We start from the raw sequence: 19,068 nt of genomic DNA, 5'->3' as shown, positions 1-19,068 counted from the left end.
TTATAAACAACAACATTTTTTCTATTCTACTCATCTCTCTGACACAGCCTGCATATGAAATTTATGCATATGAAACTATTGTTTGGAAATAAGAATTGTTCGTTGTTAACGCCCCCACAATTCCTATTAAGGTTGGAATTTAATTAATAAAATCCATTCCTAACTGAACTTGACACGAAGATTTCTACCAAATTTGAAGTCTGTAAGAACTATAGTTAGGAAATTTGAAATTTTAATTGTTAATATCTACCCCTGCAATCCTTATTTAGGTCGGGTTGTCGTAAAATCCTCATTTAGATTACTTCTACATCACACAAAGAAGACTCCGACCGAATTTTGGAGTCTGTAGGAGCTATAGCTCAGAAATTTACAATTTTCATCGTTAACATGCGCACCGACCCCCGCTATCTATATTGGGAGTAGATTGTCATAAAATCCGCTCTTAGATCATTTCTTCATCATTTTCGCTCTATAAAAAACAAATAGAAAAATTTTAAGAATTTAATTCATTCATAATATTATACAGCATTAGATTTTAATTTTAATGTAATCAAGTTTAGTTAACCAAAAAAGTTCTTACCGAATTGTTATGTTGGTTAGTCTCAATTGGATTCTGTTGTATTGTTTGATCATCATTACATAAATCTATTGAAAGTTCCTATAGTTTGAATTATGGAAGCCTAGATTCCCACATGGATTCCTACATGGCGTTTTTAAATGGATTCCCATATAGAAATCCATATGATGTTCCCATGCAGGAAACCATATCGATTCCCATGTAGAAAACTATATGGATTCCCATGTAGGAAACCATATCGATTCCCATGTAGAAAACCATATGGATTCCCATGTAGGAAACCATATGGATTCCTATATGGGAATTCATCCGAAAACGCCATGTGGGAATCCATGTGGGAATCTAGGCTGGATTCCCATATGGATTTTTTTGATAGGGAGATTTTTAACAAATTTAGAATCATCTTTTTGATTCTGTATTGAATCCCAATTCTCAGAACTAATAAAAATATCTTTATCTAAATAGATCTTTTCAACCTGTAATAACAATATCAATAATTGGACTTTGAAGTAAACATGAATTTTTAAAACGAAAACCGAAAATCACATACTTTTCCTCCAGATATCGGGTCATCAATCATTACTTTTTGGTAACGATTGTACGAAGGCTGCAGCAGTGACTTGTTATTATTTAAAGATGAACTTCCATCAACAGTAATTTTCGGAGAGGATTCAATCTCTACATTATGAACAACCGGCAATAAATATTTTTTACTTTTAGTTGTATATGATATTCGCTAAAGTATAACTTATCATTAGAATGATTATTTTAAATTACTGAACGTTCGATATTATTTTATTACCCTTGTAAAACATACCTGGTGTATTATATTCAGTCAAATCAGGTGTGCTCGTTTCATAGAGTCCCAGGGTTTTATTGTAACGAGGATCTTCAGGTAGCACCATTAAATCATTTTCGATTTTTTCATTGTTACCTAGAACTGACTGTTTTCTGGAGTATCCATCTGAATAGTTGAATGAAATAGTTATTTTTAATTTAAATTAATGATTTTAAATTATTTTATTTTAAACTATTTTATTTTTACCGTTTCGATGATTGTTTTTGATAGAATCTTGCTTAACCTTATTTAACTCTTCCTTTAAAATGCTTACATCTGACAAAATAATTGTATTTTCATTCTCTAATGATACAACTCGGTTTTTGAGTTCATAAATTTGTTCATAGATCTCATCGACTACAGTTTTTTTACTAGAAAACTCTAATGAAATGTTTGGAGTGCTAGTATCAACTTTAGATAATTTCAGAGTTGACTTGTTACTTTTCAGAGAGTCATCTTTCTTTCTTTTCTGTAAAATAAATAAATTTAGTTACAATAAATAATGAATATAGTTTTTAGTATAATCGTCTTACTTTTAACGGTTTTTCATCATCTGATGACCTATCACTCTCACTGGATGAGATACGCGTCTGGCGGAGTTTTGTCGAATTGTCATCATCTTCTGCTTGTTTAATTTTTCTTCAAGATTTTTACTACCTGAAAATACGTGTTGATTAATTTATTTATTATTATAATTATTACAAATTATTAACTATTTATCACTTTAGAGGTTAAGCCTGATAATACTATTGCTATTTCTAAAATAATACAATTATGCATTCTGTACATTAGTCATATATTAAATATATAATTGTATTTATTCACAACTGAAATATTTAATTGATGTACTTACTTCCAAGTAGTATAATACTGGCACTATAGTAATTTGATTTTTTCGTAGCTTTGTCATACCATAAAACCTGGTATTTTTAGTATTGTCGAAGTCCTCAACATTTCAGGTTTGAAGGCTTTAATATCTGATACTTTGACTATTAATTTCTCATTATCATCGAGATAACAAACGTACGCGTGAGTAACTTTACTCATTTTTATATCTCAAGATTCACTTTAATATTTTACTTTAATAATGGAGATGAAGTGTCTAAAATTTTAAAGACATTCGTGATATAGTCATGTGAAAATGTTTTTCTCAGAAAAGCCAACCGTTGTAGTGTAAACCTTAAGGCTGATTTATAAATATATGATTTTAGGCTCTTCTAATGAAACATTCCACCAATCTTATAAATCCTTATAACAAGTTTGCGACTCTTTCTTTCTATAGTAGTAATGTGATTGGCTAACATTTTTTATCATTATAGTATGCAGGAGCAGTAACTATATGCACATGTAGAGTATATATGTATATACAAATATGATAGATTGGTATATGTACATCTGAGATCTTTATTGACAATTCAAATATAAGCTCGTCCATAAATGAAAATTCGTTTTATTCAAATATTTAATAATAAATGATTTATTAAAAATTTGAAGCAATAAAATGAATAGACCAAATAAATATAAATTATATCTGGAAAAAGATTCCGGCGCATCAATACCCTTATCGACGAAGTATGACATGAAAAAAAGGAGTGATAAACAGAAACAATTGCTGGTAACTATAAATTATTTTATTATCGTAACTTTGTAAATCATCTTTTCTATTATTATTAAGTCAACTGAACGATTTAATTGTAATTATTTTATATGTATATGTACATCACTGCGACATACGTTGATTTAGTTAGATAATTGCATTATTTCTTAATTTATAAGACGAAAATTGACTGAATAAAAATAAAATTGTAACTTTTTTGCAATACATGAGTTCCAATTTTTTAATTAATATTTGTTATTACAGGAATCTTCATTAAATAGTTCAAATAATCCCTTATTACGACAAGAGTCTTTGCAAGTTAACCAAATCATCAATTCGGTAAGAATATGACAAAGTTTCAATAAAAATTAGTAAAATTGTTAACTAGTGGATTTTATGGAAAAAATAATTGAGACAGAAACTTAAGCTGTTAATAATATTTTTATTAATTAATCCTAGTTAATTTAAAGCTTTCTAATCAAGTATAAATTCATAATTTTTGTTATGTATTTAATTTTCCATAATTCAAACTATAGGAACTTTCAATAGATTTATGTAATGATGATCAAACAATACAACAGAATCCAATTGAGACTAACCAACATAACAATTCGGTAAGAACATTTTGGTTAACTAAACTTGATTACATTAAAATCAAAATCTAATGCTGTATAATATTATGAATGAATTAAATTCTTAAAATTTTTCTATTTGTTTTTTATAGAGCGAAAATGATGAAGAAATGATCTAAGAGCGGATTTTATGACAATCTACTCCCAATATAGATAGCGGGGGTCGGTGCGCATGTTAACGATGAAAATTGTAAATTTCTGAGCTATAGCTCCTACAGACTCCAAAATTCGGTCGGAGTCTTCTTTGTGTGATGTAGAAGTAATCTAAATGAGGATTTTACGACAACCCGACCTAAATAAGGATTGCAGGGGTAGATATTAACAATTAAAATTTCAAATTTCCTAACTATAGTTCTTACAGACTTCAAATTTGGTAGAAATCTTCGTGTCAAGTTCAGTTAGGAATGGATTTTATTAATTAAATTCCAACCTTAATAGGAATTGTGGGGGCGTTAACAACGAACAATTCTTATTTCCAAACAATAGTTTCATATGCATAAATTTCATATGCAGGCTGTGTCAGAGAGATGAGTAGAATAGAAAAAATGTTGTTGTTTATAAATTAGAACTTTTTGAAACATGAAATTTAAGACATGTCTATTAAATTTCAATAAAATTTACTAAAAATTTCCTTACAACAACCGTCTCTTTGGCAGCGGGGAAAATGTCATTGTAAGGTTTCCAAAACTTAACATTATATGTAGTTATTCAGTCAACGGACTAAGAATTTAACATACATGTTATTTTTGCTGATCACTAGGGCCAGGAACTGCTGCGAAAGTCCTGGCCCTACTGATCATATAACCGATAAATTGTTCTTATTGCGGGATCGCGGAAATGTAACAGATTAAAATGAATAAATTTTCTAAACACTTGATATGTGAAAAATAAATTTGTCTACTTATTTAAATAGAATTCGTAAAAAACATATTAAATTTGTTTTCTATAAAAAATGGATGTAACTAAGAAAATTTTAAGTAACAGAAAAATTCGTCGCACTTGAAGGTAGATAGATTTCAATTTCACTTATGAGACTTGCAATGACTTTAACTAAAACTTTCAATGCTCATTTGCAATCTGTGCAAATCAAAAAAATTAGGAAAACGGTTGACCCTAAAGGCCATTTCTGCAACTTCCAGCTAATTCCATACGTAACCCTGCTGGAAAAAACTCATACAATCTCATAAAAAAAATAATACAAAAATATTCTATAAGATTTTATGTGTATTTGACCACGAAATTACTCATAAAAACTCATAACGGTCATTATTCATTAGAATCTAAGAGATCTTATGAGTAGCTTCAGAATCTCATATAATCTTACCATATTTTAAGTATAAATCTAGAATCTTATGAGTTATAATGGATGTAATGTAAAAGTTATGACAATCAATGAGCTCATGTTTAGATTAGAAATATTCATGAGATTTAATGAGTGGAATAAAAACTCGTAAAGAAGCAATCGGAGAGATTTCGAAATAATGTTGTATTGATGAGCTTTTTAATTTTTAATTCAGATGAACTATGTTCAAAAAAAGGTAGTGATGAAAAAATACCCTGTAATAAAATATAAAAAAAAAAAAAAAACGTTAATAACTGGTTCTGAAGATTAATAAAAGTTGAACAAATATATATACTCAACACATATTATTCATTATTTATTAATTTAAATAAGTTAGAACAATCAATAAAAAAAGTAATTTTAAACAGTACAGTAAAATATTAATGCCATAGAAAAACTTAATTTTTAATTTTGACAGAACGAATTTTAAATTTTTTATATATATAAATAAATAATTTAAAACTGAAAATAAAAAATTGAAATCAAAATGTTTTTAAACAGTATGGAAAAATATTGACAACAGCAAAATTTTTCAATTTTTAATTTTAAGTGAGTCAATATCAAATTATTTATTATTTATTTATATAAATAAGTAATTTGGAATAATAAATAAAAATTTGAAGCTTAAAATGTGCTTAAATAGTATGATAAGGTGTTAATGCAACAGAATAATTTTAATTTTTTGATTCTGACAGAACTAATTTCAATATTAGTAAATGAAAAAAAATATATAAGGAATATTAAAGAAACATAAAACATTATTAAGAACGATATTATATAAGAGAAATCATAAATCAAATGTATTATTCATATCCAAAAGGCTCGTATTCTTTGGAATTGACTTTATCACCTAATTGTGAGGTAGTTTTACGTGAATGATCAGAAGAGATATCTGAATCATTTGAACTAGACGATGCGTTACTTTTACGAGACTTTACGTTACTTTTCCTTTGGTTCAGCCTTCTCTGAATCATCTGAACCAGACGAAACGTTACTGTTACGAAATTTTTTCTTTGGTTCCGCGTCATCTGAATCGCTACTACTGGAGCCAGATGAGTCATCACTAGAAGACGAGGATTTTTTGTTTTTGGGTAGCTTTGCTAGTCTCGCTTTTTTCTCAAATCAGATATTTTTCTGCGGATATGGTCATCGCATTTATCAACTTCTGCGTTAATATAAGCTTCATCTGTATTGGTAAATGGTAAGTACAAGTGCTGCCGCGTGGTGTTCATAATTTAAACTAGTGAAAGCGGGTCAGCTGTCATAAGTGTATTGTTAATTTTGATGGTATAGTGAACTCTAATTAGCAATTTTTTTAATTTTTTCAAATTGTTGGTCGAAAATCAAAGTAAAATTAAAATGGAAGATACTGTTGATAATTCGGGTGTACGTTTTTCCCCGAGAGAAAATAAAAGAAAAGCTTATTGTTGTGTTTATGGGTGTAAGAGTAAAGCTTATAGGGATCCAGATGTTCGATTTCATTTTTTTCCAAAAAAAAATAATTTCGTGAAAATTACTAATGCTTTTGGTGAAGAAGAAAAAGTTGAATGCAGAAAAATGTGGCAAATCATTTTGAAAATTGGAAAAACTGTTACAGATCACATGCAAGTTTGTTCTTTACATTTTAAAAAATCAGATTATTTTTTACCAGGTAATTATAGTTGTTTTTTAAAACTTTCTTAATTATTTTATATTAGAAAAATAAACTAAAATTATAACTTTGTTTTTTAGATCTAGGTTCCAAAGGTAAAAGACGGTTAAAACAAAATGCAGTTCCTTTGTATAATTTACCCTGCACAGACAAAACACGACGATTAATCAACAATAAAAACAATGACAGAGAGGCAAGAAAATTACGGAGAGATAAACGTAGGAATGAATTATTTCCAACAGATCTATCTAATCATCAAAACCTAGATGTATCAGAGGACTTACATACTAATAATATGACAGATGAACCAGATGATCAAGATGCAAACAGCTTTATAAATTCAGTTGAAGCTACATCCCTGTTAAAAGAAAGTAACGAAATTTCGGCTACAAAACGTTTAGTTGATATTGGTGTTCAGGTCAAAAGTGGTGATTTAATTACAAATTTTTGTGATATTATAAAGACTGAAATGGAGCTTAATACACTAACTGGGATTATTAATTTTGATGTTTTAAATGTTATTACCGACGTTGTTAAGGATGGTTTTCCAAAATACAGACTTGAAATGATGCAGCTCCGAAGTAAAATTATTATGACATTTATAAAGTTGAAGCATAATCTATCATATGCAATTTTAACTGTTTTGTTTAAATGTTCTTCAGTATCACATTGTCGAAAAGTAATTCTCAAAACAATCGATATGCTCTATGTCTGTTTAAGAGAAGGCATTCCTTTTCCAGATAAAGACGAAATTTCTAGAAACCTTCCGGCATGCTTCGATGATTTTAGAAATGTGAGAATTGTTCTAGACTGTACTGAAATATTTATTCAAAGACCAAAATCGTTATGCTGTCAGCAATCAACTTATTCTCGATACAAAAGCACCTACACTATAAAATTTATGACTGGAGTAACTCCTGGAGGAATATTATCATTTATTAGTCCAATGTATGGGGGAAGAGTTTCAGATGATGCAATATTTGAGCAATCCAAAATTTTAGATCATTTAGAAAAAGGTGAAGCAGTGATGGTTGATAAAGGCTTTCGAATTGATAAATTATGTATGGAAAAAGATATTCAGCTCATAAGGCCTCCATTCAAAAAAGAGCAGCTCCAATTTTCTAGAGAAGAATCACGATTAAATGCCAAAATAGCGAGAGCTCGTGTGCACGTGGAACGTTCTAATCAACGACTTAAAGTCTTTAAAGTTTTGGGCTCGCGAATGCCAATTGGCTTAGTAAAAAAGGGTAAAGAAATTTTAACAATTATTGGCGCAGTTGTCAATTTAAGCTCTCCAATTTTAAAGGATGATAAATTTTTATCAGAAAATTAATATTTTCATCAAAAATTTAAATGATAACATGTAATATTTAATTAAAACTACGTAATTTAGAGTGTTAATAAATAAATCAAAATACAATTCAATATGTTGTAGATATTTATTTAAATGTAAACATATTTTCAAAGAATAGTTATTCACAAATAATCAATTTTTAATTCTGTTCATGTTCATCTGTGCATGCATAATGTAACATTTCATTAAAATATATTAATTTCAAAGATCTAAATAAATCATTAACAAATTGTTCATCAAAATCAACAGTTATAACTTTTATGCTTTCGTCATACGAAGAAAATATGATGAAGTCAGTCTTTTTAACATTTATAACACCCATTCCGAACTGAATTTGGCCATAATATTTATGATTTTTTTTTAAAACTAAATTATTTTTATTTTGAGGACTTGTTTGGATGTAATTGAGTTTAGGAATAACTTTATTTATAGGCAAAGATCTACCATCATATGGACATTTAATCTCTATCAATTTAGCTGGTGTATCATTATCAAAAATAATACCGTCAGGAGAATAACCTAACCAAGGATTGTCTTTGGAAACTATTAGTCCGCATTGAATTACATCCGTAGATGGATTTAATTCTTGATAGGTTTTTCGAGCAACTGGTTCAAATTTTAGATCATGTTTTATTGCTGTAGTAGTAAAGTTCGTAGGATGGAAATATTTTATAGACTTATTTTCCCAATTAGGTTTTGAATTTTTACGATAAGTGTATAGCTCGTAACACCGAGAGCCAGTTATTCGAAATTTACGTTCTTTTTGCCAGTTACTGTAAAATTTTTGAGTTTCTAAACAAATATTGCAAGGATTCCCGATTAATTGCTCAAAAAGTTTCTCGCAACATTCTCTTAATGGTCGAAAGGGTTGTTCAGAAAGATTATGTAGGATTGATGACGAGGATGAGTGTGAAATCAAACTTTGGATGTCGTAAGTTCTCAGGAGAGACAGTTTCAACAGGAGATTGTAGTGGAGCATGTCTTCCAGTTCTATGAAAAATACATTCAAAATATTGTGTAGAATAGAAAGTAAACATAACAACATGATTAAAGAATCGGAAATTTTGATGAAGTAAATGTTACGTATAAATCATGATTAAAATTGATTAAATTATTCCATAAAAATAGAAATAAAATTGAAATTAATTGGTGAATATGTACAGAATTAATTAAATTAAAAACAAAAATTTTTCATATAAACAGTGAATTGGAAAACTGTTTATATGAAAATTTACTTCAACAAAATTTTCATTAAAAAAAAAGAATCAATCATAAATAAATCATTCACGCTTGTACGCATGCACTGATAAAGCTGATTTCAAATTCTTCGAAAAAAGTTTTTCTCTGATCGACTTCTTGACATCATCACTTAGTTCCTCATGATTTTTTTTTATATCAAAACAGCTGTGTTCACTCAAAGGCTTCGGATGATATTGTTCCAAACAAGCGTTGCGAGGTGCACTCCAAAGACATTTTCTATCTGTTGATGAAACGATTTTGAAGCCAGTCAAATCGTTACTAAAATAAAGAAAATATAATTTATTGAGCTTAGCAGTAAAAATTAAACATAAAGAAATATTTTCAATAATTAAAACCTACCGTGAACAAAATATCAAAACACCAGCACTATGTTTACATCTTTCACTTAACCCAGCTGTACAGCTGCATACTGAGGAAATAACCTTACCAGTTTTATTGATAACTGTATAGTTATTTCGTGAGGATCTCCTCGGGTATTAGATGATTGAATACAATAAGATAATAATTCGTATTGCTCATTATTTTCATTCAAAATTCCCGTGTAGATTAAATGATTAGAATTAACGACTTGCTCGCCTTCAATAAAGTTTCGGCTTTTCGTTGTAGAGTCCAAATGATCTAACACTTCACACATTGATAAGAACATTTTTTTTAAATTTATTTTTAACTTAAATTTTATTTTTAACTTAACTCAATGTTCTTTCATTAAGTTAATAATTAATAAGACTTTAAAAACGGATTTGTTTACATACAATTTACATATGTCATTAATCAACTGACCCGTTTTCGCTAGTTCAAGATATAGCCACCAGTTGGCGGGACCGCAACTCCCAGTTACCAATAACTGGCACTTAAATAATATCGGAAAATTCCTAAAATTAAATATTTAATTATAAATTTGTAATTAAATTCAATAATAGAATATAAAAAATATGAATTCCATTAATAATTTCATACCTTTCACGGCTAATCTGATCGTTGGATCAAGTCCAGGTTTGCGGGACGTCATTTTAATTTTATTAGATTTTTCACCTTTAACACTATAAGTTATTATTTCTTCAGGAGTATACTAGGTCATTGTAATTTTTTTCACAAAAACAGCATTGGAAGTAGCATCGGACGCAATTGAATCATACATTTTCTTAGAGATGTAAATACCTTCTCCTAGATGTATAGAATTATCGCTTCGTCGAACAAACCCAGATTCGGGAAAACCAGTCTTTTCTTCTAAAACTCGAGACGATGAAGTAGATGGCATACTTTTAAATTCATTCCAATTATCTATCAAAATTTGAACCAAGCCTCTTAATTCCTTAAGTTCAGAACTGTATTTACTCTCTATCTGAGCTAATGTTTTTTTAATGTCAGCAAAACTTTTATTCATTATATTTTTTATATCTGTTAGTCTTTTTGTAATTGGATCAGATGAAAAATCAGAACCTTTTTTCATTCTTTCCCTTTCTTTTGAAATACCTGCGATTTCTGTAAATCTTTCTTCATTGTCTATTGATTCATCGTCATTGTTTTTCTTCTTCTTCTTTTTTACAATTTTAGCTTTTTTGTCTTTTTTTTTGTTCTCTTTAGAATCACTGTTTTTTCGTTTACGCTGTAATAAAAAAAATAATTATAAATTAAACTATAAAAAATGAATAATAATTTATCTTACAAAATGTGTGCTTACGTTGCTTGACGACTTTTTTGGAGCCGTTAGAGAGTCAAAAACTGTAGAATTATCATTACTAACATTTAAAGATCCGTGAGAGGCAATATTCAATTGAGAAAGTGTGGATTTATGACAGTTAATCATACTTGCATTATTCCCAGCGCTTATTAATACTTCCGGTGTCGGATCACTGAGGCAGTGCATGAGTGGATCATCTTTTGAAGTATCATTTAACTCTTCAGTTTTGTCATTTGTGGTACTTTGACTGGTCCTGCCTTCCATTTCAAAGCGTGCCTAATAAACCAATGATCAAGAAGAAGTTTTAACGAAAAAATATTTAACATTTTAATTGTAACACATACTTTAATATAAATTAATATTGCTAATCATTATTAAGTTTTTTTTAAATTAATTAATACACCGTTATTATACGTTCTAAATATATTAGCTTAAAAATAATAAAAATGAAGCAAAGAAAAGTTTTGAAGCTTTTCAGAATATTAATATAATTATCATTAAAAATTAAGTTCAGTACAAAGTTTTGTTAACACAAAGGAACAATGTTCTTTCAATCATTGAATTTCCACAAGATTTGGAAAAAAACAAGCGTAAAACTTATCATCATCGTACACGTATATAATTTTTTCCTGAATACTATTAATGTCACTTATAAAAATTTCTACTGTATTATCATTATTAAGTTCAAATATGTGATCTAAATTTACAATGATTGAAAATGAACTTGGACCATATTTATGATTTCGGCCATAAATATAACAATTTTGACCAACTTGAATGAAATGATAGATATTAATAATTTGTCTTGATTGCAAAAAAACAAATGTATCGTTTGTCTTATTTGCACGAGCATATGAAGTGGAATGGAAAATTTTTTGTTAATAAATGCACTTAGAAAAAATATGAATTTCAATGTTCTGGTTTTGTAAGTAGTTTTTCATAGCTTCCTCAACTTGTGACGTCTTCAGTTTTTCTCCAATAAGTCCAATATTATTAGGAAGTTCAACACAAGTTCTTAGATTTTCTTCAGGCTATGACCCAAATTTTACTTTTTGTAATTGAGTATTTTAGTTTATTCGTTGTTAATTGCTTAAAAATTAATAGAAACAATTATTGTTATTAGTGCGGCGATTATTATTTAATTATTGTATTTATTTAGTTAATAATTTTATATTATTGTTACCGAAGGTATGATTAAATTAAGAAAATAAGCGTGTGAGAAATTATTACGAAGCCGAGCGAATTAATTGTAAAAGAAATTAAAAGACTGGGAAAATTATTCTAAGTTCCGAACAAGATTTAGTATGGGAAAGTGATGAATGGATATAAAATGAAAGAAATGACGATTATTATTTTGTAAGAAATAAATTAGGTAAGCGAAAATTTTATAAGTCCCGAGGACAATTTAGTATGGAAAAATCAACGAATGGATATATAATGAAGGAAATTGCGATTAAAATAATAAAGAATTGTGAATTTGACGAAACGAATGGATAGAGAATGAAGAAAATTGCGATTAAAATAATAAAGATTTGAGTTTCAAAAATAAAAACTTAGAATTTGGCGAGACGAATGGATAGAAAATGAAGGAAATTGCGATTAAAATAATAAATAATTATTTTTGAATGCTAGTTCGAGAACACCGGACAGGTGTCTAAAACGACTCTTCCTTTTCGTTACAAGAGAGTTAGGCAAAAAATGATAAACGCCAAAATTTGGCTCGATAAAGCAAGCAGTTCTTTCTCGGGAGAATTACTCGGGCGAATACTCTTCACCAAGTAATTCCAGAGGATGATACTCTACCTGGAGTCTGACCAAGGCCCAGGTAAGTATCATGAACCGACCGGATGAAAGTGCTTCTCCCCGTGCCGAAGCCTTCAGTTGAGGTACGGTAGGTGATCATAAGCCGTGTAGGTGGGGGCGAAGAGGACACTCTCCATTCGCTCTCGGGGTAGAGATTTAGGCCCAGGGGTGACGGCTAGTCTCCTGGGGAAGCGGGGAACCAGCTTTTGAAGTTTAGTTCGCGATTTTGACGCTCACGGCGAGTGAGAGTATGTGTGAGAAGAGTGTTCTAATATATTGTTTATATTGTTTAATTTGTTTATATTGTTTATATCGTTTATTAACATGATCAGGCCAATAAAGAGGTTTTTCTTTTTTTCTTTGATTTATTTAAAATAAAGTGTTTTGCTTATTATTTTGTTATTGATAATGTAATCCCCGTTTATGACCCTGGACTCCGGCGAGCAAATTTCGAGCCGGGGACAAATAAATTTTTTTATTTATTATAATTTTTGAAAACGTGGACGTTACAAGGCTCAAATAGTTTGTGACAGTAATTCGCACATTCATTAGAAGTTGTTGAAGCGTTGATCTTTTGGAACGCAGTCGAATTTTTTTCAACCGTTTGCAGACCATTTGAAACTGACACCTTTTGGTCCGTTGACATTCAATTTATCATAAAAGATCCCATTTTCAAAAGGAAATGCGGATGTTCCCCATAATGGCCCACTTCTTCTCACTGATTCGCCCAAATGAAGAAGTGAGTGGATGTTAAATGTCATTGCTCCGAGACCATAAATTGACTGGAACTCTCCAACGAATTTTAACAGATCATATTCTGATCGTAAAATCTTACTTTCCGTTATTGTACGTTTTAGAAAAGTATGAATGCTGCGCACAAGCAGTAAATAAGAGTCAAAACATTCTTTGTTTAAAATGCCATTTAAACAGATTGGGCTCTAATACAACAGCCAAGATTTCAGTTGAGAAGCCTTCCATTTACTAAAATTTTTTATCAATCCTGGAAGTCGATGAATTTCGTGAAGTGGCTTTATATTATCTAAACGTTTTTGAATTTCATCACGATGATCCTTTGTTAAGTAAAAATCAGTCCCTGCTGTAGTCCATAAAGCCCATAATTGACGAACAACACCGAGTAAGCAACCGTGCATATAATCGATAGGATATCCCCAAACAATATCAAATAATGGTAATAATTTTATAAATGGAGTCGAGCTTTTCACTCCATTACATGTTTTTATTTTTTTTGCAACATAATTAGTACTTTTATAAGTTTTTTTTCTGCTGGGAACATAATTTTTATTCAACCTGACAGCATTTTTTACGTCTTCTTTGTATCGCGAATTCGTGCGCAAATCTGGATCGTTTTCAATCAAAGAATAAGGCATAGAGTTTGTGAAATATGTTCCAGGTGCGTAACACCAACTACATCCCCAATACGCATTGAATTGAACACGATTTTGGCAAACTGGACGTGCAACAGAGTCTACACAAAATGCAAACAATGTGAACTTTAAATTTACAGTTTGATTTATACTTATATTTTAAATATTTATCCCTTCCGTCATTAAACAAACTATTTGATTGCATAACTCCGTACTATATAAATTCATTAGGTTCGGTTTCGGTTCTTTATGAGTAACAAAAATACCACCAATAATAGTATATTTGAATCGTAATTCTGGTGAAAGCTCGTTAATTATTAATTGTTGAGGCCAAAAACTAGCTGTTGAACTATTACAAATTGGTGTTCCATCTACATTACAATTTAGCGTTAAAACTCCCGGGATATGGCGCATTAATTGTTTATAAAGAAGAGAACCGTGGACATCGAAAATAACATCAGCATCGGATATATTAGTTTTTATAATTTCAATGTAACGAAAAAGATTGGCATTTATCTTCGGTTCTGATAACAGCTGTTGCAATTGATACTTGATATCAATAGTCATGAAATAATTGTTACCGAGCGATGAAAGAACATATTTTTATTTACAGATAGAACACTTAAAGGTTTCTTTTTTCTAACTTTTGCTTAAATCTTTTCTTGTTAGAATTAAATTACATTTTTCGCAAAAGAAATGTAAAATTATTAAATCCGAGGGAGTATCATAAATTTGGGAGATTTTGTATTGACTTGAATTACAATTTTCAAATTCCGGTTCTGCAAGCACTTTAATTAAGTTTATTAAGTCTTCGTGGTCGGTTCGCGTTAAATTTTTTGAAGTAGAAAAACTTTCAATCATTAATAGGACATCTGAAGCTTTAAGCTGAGAAGCTGCTAACATTTCGCGGTTTCCTTGCAAGGAATCAGTATTAAAACTTTGTGTGGTGTCATCAACAATACCATCCTGCATTTGGTAGTTACTATCAGTGTCAGCCCGAGAAAAAATATTTATATATAATTATATATATTTATATATAAATTGGTTATACATGATTATATATGAAAAATGGCCAAATATGATCATATCTAATTATATATAACTATATATAATTATATATAATAATATTTAATTATATATTTATTACATCTAATTAATTATTGGGTTAATTTTATGGATAGACTATTTAATATGGTCCTACGCAATTCTGTGTAACCAATTAAAATGCAAAAAAAAATATCTAGATATAATTTTATAGCTATATCACCAGTGGTCACCCATCCAACTATTAACCCTGCTCAATGCTGCTTAACTTTGGTAATCTCCGTGCGTTTTGGTGTCTGTCTGTTGTGCTGCTGTCTTAGATGATAATGATTCTATGATCTACATAATGTATCATATGAGTTTAACATAAATGGAATATAAAAATTGATTTTAATATATATTTGGATAGTCATTATTCATAATTTATTTATTTTACCGAATTTCATTATAATATAACACTTATTTAAATAATAAAATAAATAATGATTTTACTATTAGGTAGTAGCAGAGCAGACCAAAACATCTCATAGGAAATGTGACAAATTTTGTACTTCAGAATTATTTAAACGTAATTATAAACATCATTTTACACTTTTTGTGATTACCAAAAAAAATTTTTTTTCAAAGAAAAAATTTTTATGTCTGTTAATTATATATAAGCATATTTAATTATATATACTTATATATAATTGTATATGGAACTATATATAATCATGCATGGTTGTATATTGCTCCATATATAGTCATTCATAATTATATATGATTATATATAACCTCATATACAATTCCATATATAATCATGTACGATTATATATAATTATATAGAAACATTTTTTCTCGGGAGACCAGCTGTCATCGGAATCAGAATACATAGTAGTATCTGTAGAATATTCGGTGAGAACTTCTTCACTACTATTTTGGCTACTTGAGCTACTTTCATTCAGAATACTTGTGATATTATTTATGTCATTGCTAAGTGTCTCTTCATCTGCCACGGATAAATTATCTGAGGGTATTTTTTCCGCGTTCTCGAAATCAGGTTTACAAAATGATTCAGGAATCAAATTGCTATTTTCAAATGGATTTACATCAAAATCTGAAATATTATGAAGTGAAAATTAAAATCAACTGTAAAATAAGTTAGTATTTGATTTTTAGATTTATTTTCATAATGACGAACCAATGTTTAGATCAACAGGGGTATTTATTTTTTTTTCCACCTTCGAACCGTGCGTAACTAATAACTCGCTACAAGAAGGATTTATTAACCGGTTGTAAGCTCGCTTGCGCATTTGAGAAGTCTGCAATAATGTTTGATTATTATAGACCTTTGTACTAATCATTTTCTTTTAGAGGTTTGTGTGTGTATCGTATATCAATGAGTAGACTATTGACATTAATACCGTTACCGTCTATTAATCTTAAGGTTACGTATAAATTTTTGAAAATAAAACGAATTTTCAGAAGTAAATTATTATAACTTTGGCTACGTATACGATAAGAGTTAATGTTATTGTAAAAATTTTCTAGACCAAGTCTAAGTTCAATTAATATTTGTTTCAACACCTAAAGTCATGTCAATTATATACATGTTCAACTAAAATAAAAAAAAATCGCTTTTACACAAATTACGTTTTGCATAAATAATAAAATTGATTAAATAGAAATGGATTATAATAAATATTGATTTAAATATCAGGAAAGAAAAAATTTTAACTTAAAATATAAATTAAAATACTGATTTGATAAGAAGTAAATTCTAGAGATCCAATAAATATTGCGATTTATTATTATATTAATATTATTACCTTATCCTTTAATTTAATGCTAACTTCTTGTCGAGTAAAGCTTGGGTATTGGTCTTCTGGTGGTCTGAAGATTTAGTTACTTTATTGACTTAGGTATCGTCCTCAGAAGCAGTTACACATATATTTGCAGGTGGAAACCTAGCTCGATTTGACTCTATAAGTTTGAGCAACTCCTCTTCAGTTTCTGTAAAAAAAAACAAAAAATTAATTCAAAAATCAATTCATTTAAGTAAATATAAAAACAAAATACTTTTTTTAAATGATTTTTTAAATGTTTTTGTATGACAAAAAATGTGAAACTCTAAATTAAAATTAGTTCTTGAAAGAATACTGAAATTATTTTTCATATAACCTGCATTGAAAATGTGAGTTTCAATGCCTGTTGAGCCAACCGAAACTAGACAATTTCAGACCAATGCGACTGTGCCGGGCAGGTATCAATTATTTCTTCCCGGCGGACAGAAATAGTATATTACACACCTAGGGGAGTAAAGTAAGAAATGTCTCAGATCACATGTAATTGTTGGCCGAGGCGAAGCCGAGGTCAACAAACATGTGATCTGAGGCTTTCTTATTTACTTCCCGAGGAGTGTATACTATTTTTTTGTCCGACGAAGGCGGAAAGCGGCAACTTAGTTTAGCGCAGCGGGACGAAAGTTGCCACTTTCCGCCCGGAGGGCAAAAAATGACGATTTTCTGTCCGCGAGGTGAAGTTGCAGCTTTATTTTCAATCCTATCAATTGTTTGTTTATTTTATACCTTTATAATTGTCATTCTAACCGTTAACTGTACTGACATATTATAATTCTGTTATTAAGCATAAATAAGAATGATAAAAGAAAACTTGTCAATTTACGAATAATGTTTGGTAAAAAATAAACTATTACTTTCTATTTTATTATAAGTTTCATAATAAAATGGTATTTTCGCTGTTCGTCTGAAACTATCTAGTTCTGGTTGGCTCCAGACATTGAAACTAGCATTTTTAATGCAACTTATATGAAAAATATAATGTGTGACGCGGGATGAGACACGATTTCAGACCGAGTGATGCCAGTCCTCGCTTCGCTCAGGCAGGCAACTTCACTGGTCTGAAATCGTTTTGTTTCATCCCTAGTCACACAATATACTATTGAGTAAAAGACAAAATGGAAATGAAAAGTTTATAGTTAATTTACATAAATTCGGATTGACAAACATATAAGATTGCAATTTAGTATATATTTTGTTACATTAATTCATCTTTAGTAATGTTCGATTAATTCTTCTGACAGATGGAAAACAGAAAAATAGTACATTACACCCCTAGGGAAGTAAAGTAAGAAATGTCTCAGATCACATGTAATTATTGGCTGAGGCGAAGCCGAGGTCAACAAACATGTGATCTGAGGCTTTCTTATTTGCTTACCGAGGAGTGTATACTATTTTTTTCCTCGACGGAGGCGTAAAGTGGCAACTTCGTTTAGCGTAGCGGGGCTAAAGTTGACGCTTTACGCCCGGAGGGGAAAAAAAATATTTAAAATTAAAAATAAGTCCAGAAGTTCATGTTCAGAGTTGCATTTTTTTTTTTTTAGTTGAAGTAATTTTAAACATTGAAATGTAAAAATGATAGTAAATAAATGATAAAATTCTGAGTATTTAACAAAAAACAAATAGAAATCCCAATACTAAATAATTTGAGAGGAACAAAGGATACCATAGGATCTCATAAATTATTAAATTGAAATGAAGTACGATAGAATCTCATAGCTTTCCAAAATTCGAATGTGAGAAAATATTAAAAAATTTCTGAAATTATTACTATAAGTCTAAATATCTCGTACAAAAAGAATAAGAAAGTTATGTAAAGTAGTTGAATGGTTAAAACAATTGTTATACTTTTTTTTATTTCAGGTTTAGTTATGGGAAATTGATATATATTTATAATTTTTGTAAATTAAAAAAAATCTTTTGAATGCTACTATTTTTTGTAGTCAGAAATTATGTTTTACGATGCTCTCAAATTATATACTACAAATTTTTTGAGAAAAAAGAAGTTAAAAACATTTTTTGCATTTAGACAAAGAGCTCACAAGATCTTTAAATTGTTTGAAATC

General features: G+C 29.3%; 3 protein-coding genes across 3 annotated transcripts; 1 reads left to right on the top strand and 2 right to left on the bottom strand.

The window, feature by feature from the left end:
* Window positions 1-888: 888 nt before the first annotated feature.
* Window positions 889-2,462, bottom strand: LOC123268036. Its single transcript, XM_044732916.1, has 4 exons — window positions 2,368-2,462; window positions 1,949-2,054; window positions 1,623-1,884; window positions 889-1,541 (listed from the first exon to the last, which is right to left on the bottom strand). The coding sequence occupies exons 1-4, from the start codon at window positions 2,460-2,462 to the stop codon at window positions 1,351-1,353; spliced, it is 654 nt and encodes a 217-aa protein (XP_044588851.1). The 3' UTR covers window positions 889-1,350.
* A 3,778-nt stretch (window positions 2,463-6,240) lies between these two features.
* On the top strand, window positions 6,241-7,982 carry LOC123267095. The gene is made up of 2 exons (XM_044731598.1): window positions 6,241-6,637; window positions 6,718-7,982. Exons 1-2 carry the CDS (start codon window positions 6,346-6,348, stop codon window positions 7,968-7,970), a joined length of 1,545 nt encoding a protein of 514 aa, XP_044587533.1. The 5' UTR covers window positions 6,241-6,345; the 3' UTR covers window positions 7,971-7,982.
* Window positions 7,983-9,265: 1,283 nt separating this feature from the next.
* Window positions 9,266-17,153, bottom strand: LOC123266839. Its single transcript, XM_044731279.1, has 5 exons — window positions 16,973-17,153; window positions 10,933-11,208; window positions 10,209-10,857; window positions 9,591-10,123; window positions 9,266-9,509 (listed from the first exon to the last, which is right to left on the bottom strand). The coding sequence occupies exons 2-3, from the start codon at window positions 11,194-11,196 to the stop codon at window positions 10,321-10,323; spliced, it is 801 nt and encodes a 266-aa protein (XP_044587214.1). The 5' UTR covers window positions 11,197-11,208; window positions 16,973-17,153; the 3' UTR covers window positions 9,266-9,509; window positions 9,591-10,123; window positions 10,209-10,320.
* Between the last annotated feature and the right edge of the window lie 1,915 nt (window positions 17,154-19,068).

The sequence above is a fragment of the Cotesia glomerata genome, linkage group LG6, assembly GCF_020080835.1.
Source record: "Cotesia glomerata isolate CgM1 linkage group LG6, MPM_Cglom_v2.3, whole genome shotgun sequence".
NCBI classification, from domain to species: Eukaryota; Metazoa; Arthropoda; class Insecta; order Hymenoptera; family Braconidae; genus Cotesia; species Cotesia glomerata.
The sequence above is the reverse complement of the archived record's forward strand: the minus strand, read 5'-3'. Positions and strand labels throughout refer to the sequence as shown.